Here is a 15,224-nt window from a genome sequence, read left to right on the forward strand (position 1 = left end):
CCAAGGCAGTAGTGGCCATCCATGGAGCCTCTAACTGTATATCCATCATGCGACCATCGGTCCCCTCCAACTTTCTATCCCCCTATCCTTCCATTTTGCCACCCCTCCATTTAGGCACCACTCTAGTCTGCATCCCATCCCTATATCCATCCGTCCGTCCATCCATCCATCCATCCATCCATCCATCCATCCATCCATCCATCCATCCATCCATCAGTTCATATCTGTCTCTCCAGCTATTCATTCATCCATTCCAGGTACCCATTTAACCAATCCTTCATCTCTAAACAATCTTCTTTAGAACCATTTATTCATTCACTTATCTATCCATCCATGCATCAACTCATTCTTCTACACATTCACCTGTGCATTCGTCCGTGCACCCATCTACCCATGTACATCTCCCCATCTAGCTATGCATCTATACTTCTCTACATTTGTTCATACATTTATATATATCTCCATCTGCCTATATTTCTACCCATACTTCCATTGATCTATCTATCCACCTGTCTGTAGAGTGACTTCCCCATCTGTATTGAACTTCGCATCCATCCATTCATCTATCCCTGTCCATCTCTATACATCTCTATCTGTCTGACTGTCCATCTCCTCCTGCATCCATCCATAGTAGGTATTTTTTGAATGTCACATTTCTCAAGCCGATACTCAGGCCCCTAAGATCAGACCACAGCTCACCTCCCCAGCTGCAGCTCTTACCATTCCTCCACTCCCTCTATAAAGCCGCACTAAAATACTTGTCCACGAACCTGCTTGGCTCTCGTTTGAACTCCCTGTTCTTTTTGTCAGGATACCTCTGATTCTGTTGTTCCCTTGGACTAAATTCTATTCATCCTTCAAGACCCAGAAGTGGGGTCACTTCCTCCAGCCCTTCTTCCATGAACTTCCTCTTTTCTGAGTTTTATGGCACCTCTGACTCACCCTTATTCTTCACACTGTCCCCTAACTACTAGCTATAGTTGTCTTTTTGCTCGACTCTGAACTTTTTGGGAAGAGGAACCCTGTTTCCTTGATCTCCGCATTTCTCCGCCTAACTCAGTACCTGGCACATCAGTAATAATCATAATAGTTATTATTTATTATATATTTATTATGTACCAATCACTGTACTAAGTAGCTTTACATATATTACCTCATTTAATTCTCACAATGACTCTATGGATTTCACTATTATTATTTCATGAGATAAGGAAGCCGAGGTTTACAGAATATAACTTGCTCAAGATTTCCTTATCAGTAGAAGGCAGAGTTGGGTCATAAACCCAGGACTGGAATCTCAACCACAACATACATAACACTGCGTGACGCCATTTTCGACACCGTGGGATACACGGGGGAAAGTACAGTAAAACATCGACTCCGTACTCCAGGTACTTGCATTCTGAGCAGAAAAGCAAGATAAATATGTGCCAGACTGTGAGTGTGTCTAGAACACAAAGGTTGGGAGACCTTTTCTGGGGATTAGAAGCAGCTACTAATACTTCAAGGTTGGAGTAGTCGGTCTTCAAGGTTGAAGAGAGTGTGGCTAGATGGAGCGAAGGCTTTGCTACCACCAGATCTGAGAATCTCAGGACAGCTCATTTCCAGGTAAGTGCTCCCCACAGATAACAGCTCAGCATTTCTCATTCATTTCACCAGCATGTATTAGACACCTACTGTGTGCTGAGACCTGAGCCCTGCTTTGAAGAGCCCAAGACCAGCAAGGAAGACAGGAGCCAACAGAATAGTTTATGCTGTTTTGGGAGAAGTATAATGGGTTGTGGGGTATACAGAGGGGGCATGCGTGCCAAGCCAGAGGCGGGATTAGGAAAGGCTTCCTGGATAAGGCTATAAATAAGCAGAGACCTAAGAAATGAGTAGGAGCTACCAGGTGAAAAAGAATGAAGCGATATTTATCCAAACGAGTTGAAAACTTACCTCCACAAAGAAACCTGCACACGGATATTTATAACAGCTTTATTCATAGTTGCCAAAACCTGGAAGTAACCAAGATGTCCTTCAGGAGGTGAATGGATAAATAAACTGGTTCATCCAGACAATGGAATGTTATACAGAGCTAAAAAGACATGAGCTATCCAACCATGAGAAGATATGGAAGAAACTTAAATTCATACTACGAAGTGAAAGAAGCCGATCTGAAAGGGCTACATACTGTGTGCTTCCAACTGTATGACATTCTGGAAAAGGCAAAACTATGAAGACAGTAAAAAGATCAGTGGTTGCCAGGGGCTGTGCAGGGAGGTGGGGACGATAGGCGGAGCACGGAGGATTTTTAAGGCAGTGAGACTATTCCATATGACACTATAACAGTGGATATGTGTCAGTACACATTTGTCCAAATCCATAGAATTTACAACACTGAGAGTGAACCCCAGTGGAACTATGGGCTTGGGGTGATGATATGTCACTGTAGGTTCATTGATTTGAACATTTGTACCGCTCTGGTGGGGAGGTTGATAGTGGGGGACGGTGTGCCTGTATGGAGATAGGGGGTCCATGGGAACTCTCTGTACTTTCTGCTTAATTTTGCCGTGAACCTAAAACTGCTCTAAAAAATAAAGTCTAATTTGGAAAAAAAAAAAAAAAAGGAAACGGGACAAGTTTCAGGAAAGCTGAAAGGTCAGAGGGAGGGAGGGAGGAAGTACCAGTTGCACCTAAGTTGCTAAAAGAAGGATCTGTACAGTTGGAGCATGAGATTGGGGGTGCGTGGTGAGAGATGAGGCTGGAGATGTCAGCTGGGGTCAGAGCAGGGGTGGGCCTTGAGGTCATGTCAGGATATGGGACATTATCCAGAGGTTTAAGAAGGGGCTCAGATATGCAGATTAGAAAGCTCAGCTAACTGCTGTGCAGATGAATTGGAAGAGGCAGAATGGATGTGGGGGATCAGCACAAAGTCAGGAGTAGTGTCGGTGGAGAGGGGACACGGATCTGAGGGAGATTTGAAAGCAGCACCCTGAGCGGGGGCCCTGACTGCTGCTTTCTCCCTACCCTCTCCTGTACCCTCCCAGAGTTTGTCCGGATGATGTCCCGCTGAGGCCGTGAGGGCCCCTCCAGGACTGCCAAGCTCCCACAGGCGGGGAGAAGAGAAGCCAGAGCTGGCCTCACCCCGCCGTAGCCGCCGAGAGCCCAGGATGTACTGGTGGAAGGGGCCTGCCTGCACCCGGGGAGGTGCCCACCCCGGACCCCCACCCCTGCACTGTGAAAGACTCACAACTCCTGCAACTGGAAAAGGGGGTGCCCGCCGACAAGGAGGCCACAGTGCCAAGCCCGCAGAGGTCATGCAAGGCGCCAAGTGCCATGTGCCCAGCCACTGCTGGCTGGGCGGGCCAGGGAGCCGGCCAGCAGATCCCACACAGCATGTCTGCCCTGGGGCAAAGCCTCTTGCTGCCCTCCTTAGCTCTGTGCCCGTCCCAGCTCGCCTCAGCCCTGTTATCTCAGAACCAATAAAAATATTTCCAAGAGAGAGGCAGTCGTGGGGGCCTTTCCTTCTTGCGCTGGTTAGATGACACGTTTCCTGAGTACCAACTGCACGCCCAGAACTGTCTGGACATTCCGGCATTGAACATTCATTTATTGAGAATCTTTTAGATATCCAGCTATTTCCTCACTCATCTCAGAAGCCAGAACCTGGTGCCTCTAACTGAAAGGGAGACTGGGGGATGTAGTGTTTTTGCTGGGTACGCAACTGCCACAAAGTCAAGTTCTCCAGTAAGCTCCTCACTTAATATCGTTGATAGGTCTGAGACTTTAAGCAAAACGTGTAACGAAATCAGTTTTACCATAGGGTAATTGACATAAACGGGAGTTAGATTCCTACAGCATCTTGTGGAACAAAACGACGTTATTCCAGGATCTGCTGTAGAAGAAAAGGAGAATGGATATTGGGTAAGCATCCAGCAGGGTCTGCCCCACTTCCTGTCTTCTGGAGCTCTCATAGTGGTCAGGGAAACAGACATGAAATAATCACATCATTATATGGTTACAATTGTGATAACTGCTATTAGGGGAAAGTGCAGGGACTTTCAGGTAGGGTATGATAAGGAGGCCTGCCCTCCTCTGAGGAGATCAGGGAGGCTTTCCCGAGGAAGTGATGACAAGGTTTTTGCCCCGGAGGAAATCCCAGTGTGTATGCAGAGACAGATGTAGAAACAGCTGCCATCGTCCCCAGCAAGCGGAAAGCAGGGAAGCAGGATAGCTGAGTAGTTAGACCTGGGTTTATCTGGTGTGTGACTTTGGGTGAACATCAGTTTCCTCAGTGTAATATAGGGACAACAAAGGATGATAAAGTCCACAGTAAGTGCTCTGAGGGCATTGCATTGCACACCTTCAGGATCTACTATTCACATAACTGCAGTGGAATTGTGCCATGTGCCAATATTAAATAATCCATCATAATCATGATAATTGATTCTGATAAGTGAAGGTGAAGAGTTAAAGGAATCTAAAGGAGAAGTCTGCGGGTGAATGTTGTCAAGAATCTTTGACAGGCATGGGACATAATCGTACAGGTGAGTGGGGTGGACCCAGGTACTCCAAGGCAGCGGTTCTCAAACTTTAGTGTGTGAAAGAATCACCTGGAGGATTTGTTAAGCCACAGATCTGGGCCCCACTCTGGTGATTCTGATTCAGTGTTTGAGGTGGGGTCCCTGAATTTGCATCTCTAACAAGCTCCCAGGGATGCTGATGCTGCCAGTCCCTGGACCACAACTGAATAACACTGCTGCAAATCCCAGCCAGGTGGGCAGCAGATATGCTTCCAGGCATCTGAGGGAGGCTGAAGACTAAAGGCTGGAAGTGGGAAGTGGGTAGAGAATCCTGTGCCCACGCGTTACGGCCCAGGGATGATCCTTGTTCTCAGACATGGCAGGGAATGTAGGAAAGACTGTGGACCTGGCCAGAGGCCTGGGTAATCCCCATGTCCCTGTGGCCAGCGGGGCTGGGAGCTCCAAATTCACTCTAATAATCCAATTCGGAGACTAAGCCCTTGGCTCCATGCCCTGCGAGGCAGTCCTACAGCCAGCCTTAACTGCTCCTGTGCCCACGTAGCTCTGCCCAGAGACCCCAGATCTGCACTGTTTCAGAAATGCAATGGCCTCAGAGTGTCAGAGGAGCCTTTTGTGGAAAGAAGGCTTCTGTGGGCATCTCTGTCAGCTGACAGGATGAGCCCCTGGGGTGCTACAGGGTAGAGTTAGGGTGTCAGCTAGGATGCTTCTGTTTCCAGCGTCATGGCCTCCTAAATTCATAGACACAGAGGCTGTGGGAAAGTGACTTGACAATATAGTCAGGCCACTGTTCAGAGGAACCATTATGCTCAGGACAAGGGAAGGCCCACGGGCTGGACTTCTGTCTCTTTCTATGCTGAAACTAAAACTCCTTCCCTTGAACTTGTCTTCTATTTAGGGGTACCTAATGTGCATGCGACCGATATTTATTGATCACCTACTATGTGCTGGGTCTTGTACCAGAGTTCCTATCTTCAAGGAGCTCAAACTCTAGGAATGAAAATGGATAGGGAAACACAAGTATAATGTAGCGATGGAAGTGCTCCTTACTAGGTTACTTAGGAGATAAGCCTAGGAGAAGTGAGGATACGTAAAAGGCACCCAATCGAATCTGGCTAGGTGGGGGTGGTTTGGAAGGGACAGATTTGCTAGGACCTGAAGAATCAGCCGTGCTTATTTAGAGGAGGTGAGGGGAAGAGTGTCTCTGGTCGATGGAACAGCATAAACAAAGGCCCAGAGGTAAGGGAGAGCCTGGCTCCTTTGGGAAGTGAAGTAGAATCCCATCTGCCTGGTGTCCTGATCTGGAGGGAGGGGTGGAGAGAGAAATGACACTCATTGGAGAGGCAGGGCCCGATCCCACTGCAGACCCTGGAGCATGCAGAGGCTCAGGTGGGACCTCTGAGGGGCTGCCTTGTTGTGTGAGCCAGGCCCATGGCAGCAGAAACCTCGATGCCTATAAAAGGCTCGACTTTGTGGCAGATAGGTCCAGAGTGTGGAGCAAATCACAGGGCAGCTGAAGGCAGGTGTGAAGCATCCCTGCAGCGATGTGGTTACGAGCATGGCTCTGATCAGACAAGAACAGACATTCTGCGCCCTTGATAGAACATACCCCTTGGGGTCCTGCTGAAAGGATTGACCTTGAGTCCGATCCGGCCTCTAGATCTAGCGGCCAATTGGTGGGAAATTCAGAGGGCAGAGGATCATGTTGAGTTGTATTATGTGTATTTCATCAGCAAAATCCAGACTGGGAAACTCTACAAGTCAAAAAGCTCCAGTTCGTCAACAGAGAAATTACAAGGAAAAGAAAGAGATGGAGGGAGGACTTGTCGATTTAAAGAGACTTAAAAGGTATCGAGTTAAAAAGAAAATGGGCCTGACTAGATGGCAGTGTCTAGGGATGTGTGCTCAGGCAAAAGAAAACATAAATACAAGTAAATTATTTCTAAAAAAGTCCAAATAGCAGTTGCTTTCAGAGAGCAGGAGGGAGGGCACTGTGGTTGAGAGGAGGGACAGATAGATAGGGGCTTCCAGGATGTCAGGCAAAATTCTACTTCTTGACCCAGGTGGTGGTTACAAGGATGTTTGCCTCATAATAATTCACTAACTTGTACATTTGTTCTGTATACTTTTCTGTTTGTCCTATTCGACAATAAAAATGTTAAAAAAAAAAAAGTGAACTCAGGAGCCAGCTACCTGGATTCAGATCTCAGCTCTGTCACTTAGCTGTGTCATTTTGAGTAAGTTTTAATACCCTCTGGGCCTCAGTTTCCTCATCTGTAGAATGGGGATGATGGTATAGGTTGTCATGAAGATTAAACAAGTTAGTGTACTCAGAGCCCTTAGAACAGTGCCTGGCACGCCATAAGCATTATCAAAGTTTTTGCAATAATTATCATTGTGTTGTTGTTTCCTGTTTCCATACGCCTCTCTCATGCTTCTGTGATTCCCCTCTCAGAGAAAGGGGAAAGGAGAGCCAACTATGGCATTCTTTAATGGCTGTGGTAAGTGACAAGATAATCACAGCTTAAATCTGGCTCCATAACCACAGAAAGACTGTCTGCACAGCCTGGTCCTGCAAGGTGACCCCGATCCTGTTGGCTGTGCCTGTGGCTCAGGCTGCAGGGCCAGAATATCCTGTCGCACTTTTGGAGGTGCCTGCCACCTACTCTTGTTCTCTTACTGACGCCTGCCTGTCCTAGAGAGAGGACAAAGGGGCTGAGTATCATGATGAAGACATGGGCTTTGGAGGAACCATGATCCTGGGTTCTAACCACAGCTCTGCCACTTAAGGGAGTTAAGGGATATATGTGTTAAGAGATTCCCTCTTCCTCTCTGAGCCTCATTATCCCTTATTAATGATAACAATTGCACCTCCCAGGTGGGGTGTTGTGAAGAAATAATCCATTCATGATGCTTAGTAGAGGGCCTGGCTCAAGGCCTTCAAGCATCCCATTCCCTCTGCCTGCATTTGTTGAATCTCTAGATCCTTCTCATTTCTTGGGGCTGGGCTTAAACGTCTCCTTGACTTTTCCACTGGGGAAGGAAGGAAGTCACTACCACATGTCATTTATATTCTTTACAGCATACATGAAAGTTATGATGTGACATATTTATTACATTATATTATGATATATTTTTATCTGCTTATTGTTCAATGCCCCCTGCCCTCACTAGAATGTAAACTCTGTATTGGCAAAGACCATTTCTACCTTGTTCACTACCTTGTTCACTACAATGTGTCTTCAGTGTCTAGTAGGTACTCAGAAATGATTTATTGAATAAGAAAATAAAATCCACGAATATATAAATGAATATATTTGTTCACTTTTCTATCGTGTGTCTTCCCTGGCTGGTGTGTGAGGGACATAAGTGCAGGGATCTTGTCTGACTTGTTCCCTGCTGTCTCCTGAACCCCTTGTGCTTGGCCGAGTGAGTACTGCACGCTCAGTAAATACTTGCCAAATGGATGTGAGCCTGGGAGTGCAGAGGATGGCAACCATTTGTGACTGCTGGCCTCAGGTGCAGGAAGGGCTCCAGGCCCCATCCCTGGTGGTTTCCTGACTTTAGGTCTCACTCTGCTCTAATGTCGGGTCTTTGGGGACAGTTTTCTTGTGCTGCAAGGGCCTCGAAGTCACAGGCGGTGCCATGGAATGGGAAAGAAAGAGTTGACGGTTGGACAGACACAGAGTCCAGTCCTTGATCAATCATTACCAATCTCTGGGCCCTTGAGCCAGTTGGTGAAGCTTCAGTTTTCTGACCTGTACAAAGGGAGAGGATAATCATAGCAACGACAACAACAACAACAACAACAACAACAACAACAACAACAACATCAACGAACAACATATCTGCTTGAAAGGATAACTGTGATCAGATCAGGTAACAGACAGAAAAGCTCATGAGTTGAACAGTCCCATATACATGCGTGTTGTCACGAGTATTGGTAGCTAAAATATTAGAAATGATCACTAAGAACCAAGTCCTAGGGTAGAACTAGAGTTCTGGAGACATACTGCTGGGTTTCTGTCAACGTTCATTCTCCCCATCTTCCTTAGTAATAAAACTCTTGATTTCGATGACATTTTATCTTTTTAAAAAATCATTTATTTATTTATCTATCTATCTATCTATCTATTTATTTATTTATTTATTTTTGATGACATTTAGAATCAAGACTACATTTCATTCTCTCTGACAGCTAGCTGTAGCCTTGTGCCTAAGTTCTGGCTAATGAACAGAAACGGTGTGTGCAATTTCTAGTACGCGTCCTTAAAAGGAGAGCCAGGCTTCCCTTGCCTCTCTTCCTTCTTCTTGTTAGCTGGAATGTGGCCTTGTGGCTTGGAGCTTGAGCAACCATCTTGGACCATGAGGGAGAAGTCAGCACTGAGAATGGCGGAACAATCAATAGGAGGAGCTTGGGTCCCTGACCCCTCTGGAAGCCACCCAAAAGCCCTGGAATGCCTCACTCTAGATTCCTTTACGAGAGAGAGAGAGAGAGAGAGAGAGAGAGAGAGAGAGAGAGAGAGAGAGAGAGAGAGAGACTCCTATGTCATTATTACTTTGAATTTTTCCTGCCCTTGCAACCAAATTTAAATATAACGGATATACACTCCAAAAAGGAAGAGTTCACCCAGGCTAGATATGTTTTATTTTTAATTAACAATCGCTTGTATAACAGTTATGTTGCTGGTATTCTAGTAAGCCTTTCTGAATATTAACTTGTTAATTCTCATAACTCTATGAGTAGGAACTACTATTATTCCCACTTTACAGGTAAGTCTTGGAAACTTCATGGGAAAGAGAAGGGAAACAGTTCTTGAAATGTTCTCTTTTCAGTTCCTGCCTCTGTTAATTCTTTCATTCAACAAATATTAGCTGAACACAGATTATATGCCGGGTGCTCTGCTGAGTGTTAGGGACAGGGACAAAAACACAGATTCGATGGCTGGTCTTATGAAGCTTACAATCTAAGCTGGGCTGTCCGATATGGTATCCACTATCCACGTGTGGCTGTTTTCGTTTAAAATCATTAAAATTCAATAAAAATTTAGTTCCCTCGACATACCAGCCACGTTTCACACGTTCATTAGCCACATATGGCTGGTGGTTACTATACTAGATGGTGCAGATATGATGTATTCATCGTGGTAGATCATTCTGGTCTAAAGGCCATTTGCAGTCCTGTGGGCAAGCACTGGCTATCTTCTTTCTTCTTCTTCCCTAATTTGCCCAGCTCTTAGGAAGAGAATGGAAAAAAATAGAGAAGCTGCTTTATTTACTTATGAGGTCTTGTTTGGCACTGCGTTAAGTTCTTTTTATTCACCATTTCACCCCATCTTTACAACCACCCTTTTTTACAGATGAAGAGACTGAATTCCAGAGAGATGTGACTTACCAACCTTACACCTATAGTAGATAATCAAATCTATTCTTGGCACTCTTGATCTTATAAATGTGTCCTTAACGCAATGAAAAGAGTCCGGGAGATCATAAGAACAGCTAACATATATGGAGTGCTTACAATGGCTGTGTGGGACGCTCTCCAGAAGTTTGCTTTATATAATCTTCATTCCAACCCTAGGAGGCTCTCAGCACCTCCTTTACAGGTGAAGAAACAAGTGCAGAAGAGAAGTGACTTGCCCAAGGCCATCCAAATGAGAAGGTGCTTGGTTTTTCTGTCGTTGTCCTAGGTAACCCTAGGCCTAGCTGGCTTCTTTCCTGTGACTCATATCCTCCTGGGGGAAGTGAAGAAAAGCCAAGTCCATTTTCCCTCTGGTGAAGTTGGAGACTCAGCCAGGTTTCTCTTGGTTCAAGTTGCCCATTTGGGGCCAGGACTAGGCAATACCTTGCTATACCACCCCGTCTCTCTGGGTTGCTCTCCCCTGCTGTCTAACCACTAGAGGCCCTGGTTGAGGAAACTTGGCTTTGAGACGAGACCACCCACTTTCAAGTCCAAGGGCTGGCAGGGCAGGCTGAGCAGAAGGCAGGGCTGGCCTCCTCCACCCCCTCTCTGTGTTTACCTTTTGAACTTTTATTGTGAGCTTATCTTTAAGGGGGAAAATATTCCATAAACTTAAAATAGGCAAGACTTAATTAATAGCATGCTTTGTTCTTCTGATCCATATCTGTACAGGAAGACACACCCCTTTTCAGTTTGTAGGTCAAGGTGAAACTGCCTCTGGGGGCTCAAATAGCTGCTCATTTTCCGCTTTTGAACTCTGGTTCCCTTTGGCTTTTCCCTCTCCTGGTTGAAGGGTTTTTCCCAACTCCTTAGCCTGAGCACTTCACCAAGGCCTTTGCAAATTGCCAGTATTACATGTTATAATTATTTCTTCTCGTATAATTAATAGTCACTGTGCACCGAGGACCTACTATGGGCCAGGCACTCTATTAAGGGCTCCTAACACCCTTCTATGGTGGGTGTTAGAATTATTTCCATTTTATAGATGAGAAAACTGAGAGGAGAAATGACTTTCCCAAAGCCATACAGCTCTAAAAAGTGGAGCTAGGCTTTGAATCTGGGGCTCTGTGCCTCTAAACATCCATGACTAATATTTAGTGAGCACTTAGCTGTGGGCTCAAAAGTCTCACAATGCTAGCTCTGAAAACATATCATTTTAATCTTCCTTGTTTAAAATATATCTTTTTATTTCTCATAATCCTGGAAGGTATGTACGTACAATTCTCTCCATTTCATGGATTAGGAAACAGGCTCAGAAAGCTGAATTCATTTACTCGAAGTCACACAGTGATTAATGGTGGAGCTATGATTTGCACCAAGCTGTGTCTGATAGGTAGCCTGGCTCAGGGGAAAAGTAGTAGATTAGAAGTCAATAAAAACAGATTTTGGCTCTTCATTGTGTGGGCAAATTACTTAACCTTCTGAACCTTAGCTTCTCATCTGCAGAATGAGAACACTATTTGCCCAACTTCTTGAAGTGGTTGCGAGAATCAAATGGCTGGGAACCAACAGCTATCGAGAACCTGCTCAACTAGGGTCTGAATTTACATGCCTTATCCCACAAACAGAAAAAAATAATTTGTGTTCATTTTGAAACAACCTCATTTAATCCTTAAACTGTGAAAGGTCTGATCTTTAAAACTTTTTAAAACAGTTTTTAAATTAATTTATTTTAAATTATAGTTGACATACAATATTATATTAGTTTTAGGGGTACAACATTGTGATTCAACATTTGTATATAAAATACCTTACGAAGTGATCACCACATTAAGTCTAGTAACCATCTGTCACTATTCAATAGTTATTACAATATTATTGATTCTCTTCCCTGTGCTGTACATTACAACCTGTGACTTATTTTATAACTGGAAGTTTATACTTCTTAACCTCCTCCTTTTCTATCTAACCCCCACCCCTCTCCCCTCTGGCAACCATCAGTTTGTTATCTGTATCTAAGGTAAGGTGGATGATCTTATTTGCATTTTAGGAGAGAAGTGGTTAGAGAGAAGTCACAAAGCTGGGAAGCCACTGAGAAGGGAACTGAACCCAGATCTGTCTGACCCCCAAATCTTCATTCCTGTCACTCCACAGAGGGAAAATCCTCCATCCTGAAAGGGTACTGAAGAGTTTGAAGTAAATTTATTTTTAGAGTAGTTTTAGGTTCACAATAAACTGAGTGGAAGGTACATAGTGTTCCCATATTAACCCCTGCACACACACACCGACTGCCCCTACTATCTACAACCCTTGCCAGAGTGGGACACTTGTAACAATCGATGGACCTATACTGATATATCATTATCACCCAAAGTCCAGTTTACGTTAGGGGTTCACTTGGTGTTGTACATTCTATGGGTTTGGACAAATGTATAATGACATGTACTCTCCTTTACATTATCACGCAGTATTTTCACGGTCCTAAAAATCCTGTGTTCTGTCTGTTCCTCTCTCCCTGCATAACCCCTGGCAACCACTGACCTTACTGTCCCTATAGTTTTGCCTTTTCCAGAGTGTCATATAGTTGTAATCATGCAGCATATAGCCTTTTCAGATTGGCTTCTTTCATTTAGTAAGTAATATGCATTTATGTTTCCTCCACGTCTTTTCATGGCTCGATAGCTCATTTCTTTTTTTTTCAGCACTGAATAATATTCCATTGTCTGGAATGTACCACAGATTATTTATCCATTCACCCGAAGAGCATCTTGGTTGCTTCCAAGTTTTGACAATTATGAATAAAGCTGCTGTAAACACTTGGGTGCAGGTTTTTGTGTGGACAGAAGTGTTCAACTCCTTTGAGTAAATACCAAGGAGTTTGACTGCCAGATCTCATGGTAAGAGTATGTTTGGTTCTGTAAGCAGCTGCCAAGTTGTCTTCCAAAATGGCTATAACATTCCCACAGGCAATGTATGAGAGTTTCTTTTGCTCCAGATATTTGAAGTAATTTTTGCGTAAAACCAGCCCCAGCTGAAGGAGGTGGAAATGTAGCTACTCAAAGTGTCCTTGGGTTCTCAGAGATGACCTTCCACAGCAGGCAGGGGAAATTGGATGCTGGAACCCACTGTCCAGAGAGAAATGGCCTGGGGACTGACACCCTTCTCAGCTTTCCCAGTGCTCAGACTCCCTGCTTTGTGGTCTGCCAGCCCCAAGAGCAGGCCTGGGGCTATTTGGGGACTCCTGTAGGTCAGTGTCTTAGGATATAATCTTGTTTTGGGGTCAGGCCCTACAGTCTGGCTTGGCAGCTGAAACCCTAACTCCTTTGCCTCCTGCCTCCACCCCCATCCCAGCTCTGAGTCCTGCTCTTGATATGCCTTCAGCTGTGAGAGAAACTTGACTCCCTCCCCAGACCCCAGTCACTCCTTGCCCCTGGAAGATTGCCCCTGAGCTAGACCTTTCTGATGAGAACCCATTCTGTAGGCACTAACTTCTGCTGGCAGGAACAATGACTTCCATTTGAAAAATGCTGGCCCCTATCCCTCTGGGTTTCAGTTTTCTCAATTATAAATAGGGAGAGTGAGTTATGGGGCTCTCATAGGGTGTAAGACTCTCATGAGATAAGGCCACACAGTGAGAAAGCGCTGGAGCGGGGATTGGAACCTAGGCAGTGTAACTCAGATCCCATGCTCATCCTGCCTCCAAGGTCTCAGAACTTGCATTTTACCTAAGAGGTAGCCTTATTTACAAGCAGATGAATCTCAAAAATGGGGCCAGGCTCCTCAGTACAAGGGTGGCTCAGGCAAGAATGGAAGCTGAAAAGTCCAGTTGGGGCTGGCCAGGAATCTTGTTCACCTCCAGTGACCAAGGATCTAGGGGACTGAGAGAAGGCTTAAGGTTAAGGTTTAATCCGTATTTGTGATAGTTTTCTCCTGGACTAGGCTGCCTTGAGGATAAAATAAATGTGAGCTCCTGGAGGCAGTGTGGTATGTGGCTAGAACGCTGGCTCTGTAGGTCAAGTGCCTTGGTGGGTGGGGGGAGGAAGCCCCCATCACCTCTGCTCTGAGGGCTATTCAAGCTCTGACTTGTTAGGTTCCTCCAAAGATGACAGTTTTCAGAGAGAAGAAAGTGAGATTAGAAACCCAAATGCAGGGCCCCAGAGAGGCCTTGGGAGGGGAAACATGTCTGCGGGAGGGGAAACACGTCTGCAGGGGAGGTGGGGAGGGAGCAAGTCCAGGTCCTTGCAAAATAGGCAGTGGTGGGGGAGTAGTGGGACCAGGAGGGGCCAGTCCAAAAGTTACTCCTGTGAGGTCTGACCTTGGGACTGGGGAAGGAAGTCTCGTGCTGTTAAACTCCCTACCAATGCTATTTCGGTACCCCATTTTGTTCCTTTTTAGCAATTATCACTGTTCTAACTAAACAATAAATTGAGTAGTGGGACTGATTCTCATGCAAGATGCCCGGTTTGTTTTTTCCTTGCGGCTCAAGGCTCACTGCCTGGCACCTAGTAGGGAGGGTTGTCATTTAAAACGCAAAAAGCCCAGTTAAATTTGAATTTTAGACAATATATAAGTATGTCCCATTTGTTTATCTGAAATTCAAATTTAACTGGGCGTCCTATATTTTTTTTCTGCTAGAATGACGACCCTGGTAGTAGGGGCTCTATAAGTATTTCCGGGACAGAGAAATGGTTTTTTGCTTTGGCTGTTCCTTAATCTTGCAGTGTGAGTGACTCTTTGGACAACACTCCACCCTTTTCTCTGGCCTGTTTCTCTATCTGAAAAGCAGGAGTTCAGGTAGCGACCACAGCGCATGGATAGCCAATGTAGGAGAGCCCTGCGTGAACTGCCAAAGAGCGGACAGGGAGCTTGGGTTCTGCCTGTGCGAGACAGACTGAACCTCCAGCCTGCACGGCGGGGGAAGCCCCAGCCCACCCCGCCCCCTCCGCCGCTGGGGCTGGCCAGAGGCCGTCGCCATGGAGACACGGGTAATCTGGAACCCCTCCCCCACAAAGCCACGCGTTTCCGCTGCGTTGGAGCATTCTGATTGGATAGCCTTCCGGACGCTACCACCAGCCTCGAGGCCGCTAAGGGGCGGGGGAGGGTTTTTGCCCTCGTGGGACTCTTGTCCTGAAGACTTGTGCATGTGGCCTCTCTAGAGGAGGATGTGTTCTCTGCCTCACGCGGGGAAAAAGACTGAGTCTCAGGTCGGAAGAGTGTCCACTGCTTCTATTAGAGTTTATGTTCATGCTCCCTGAGAAAGAGGGGGCGGGAAAGTCGGCCACGCCTCCTCTAGAGCCTAT

At 45.8% G+C, this 15,224-nt stretch overlaps 1 protein-coding gene across 2 annotated transcripts in view; it reads left to right on the forward strand.

The window, feature by feature from the left end:
* CABP1 (calcium binding protein 1) overlaps positions 1-3,483 on the forward strand; it is a 13,390-nt gene extending 9,907 nt beyond the window's left edge. For both annotated transcript variants that reach the window (XM_011355883.1, XM_011355884.1), the window contains one exon: positions 3,030-3,483. In XM_011355883.1, the coding sequence (XP_011354185.1) occupies positions 3,030-3,055 (26 nt within the window). In that variant the 3' untranslated portion in view covers positions 3,056-3,483. The remainder of the gene's footprint in view (positions 1-3,029) is intronic.
* Positions 3,484-15,224: the final 11,741 nt, after the last annotated feature.

Source organism: Pteropus vampyrus, unplaced genomic scaffold, assembly GCF_000151845.1.
Source record: "Pteropus vampyrus isolate Shadow unplaced genomic scaffold, Pvam_2.0 Scaffold23, whole genome shotgun sequence".
Lineage (NCBI taxonomy): Eukaryota > Metazoa > Chordata > Mammalia > Chiroptera > Pteropodidae > Pteropus > Pteropus vampyrus.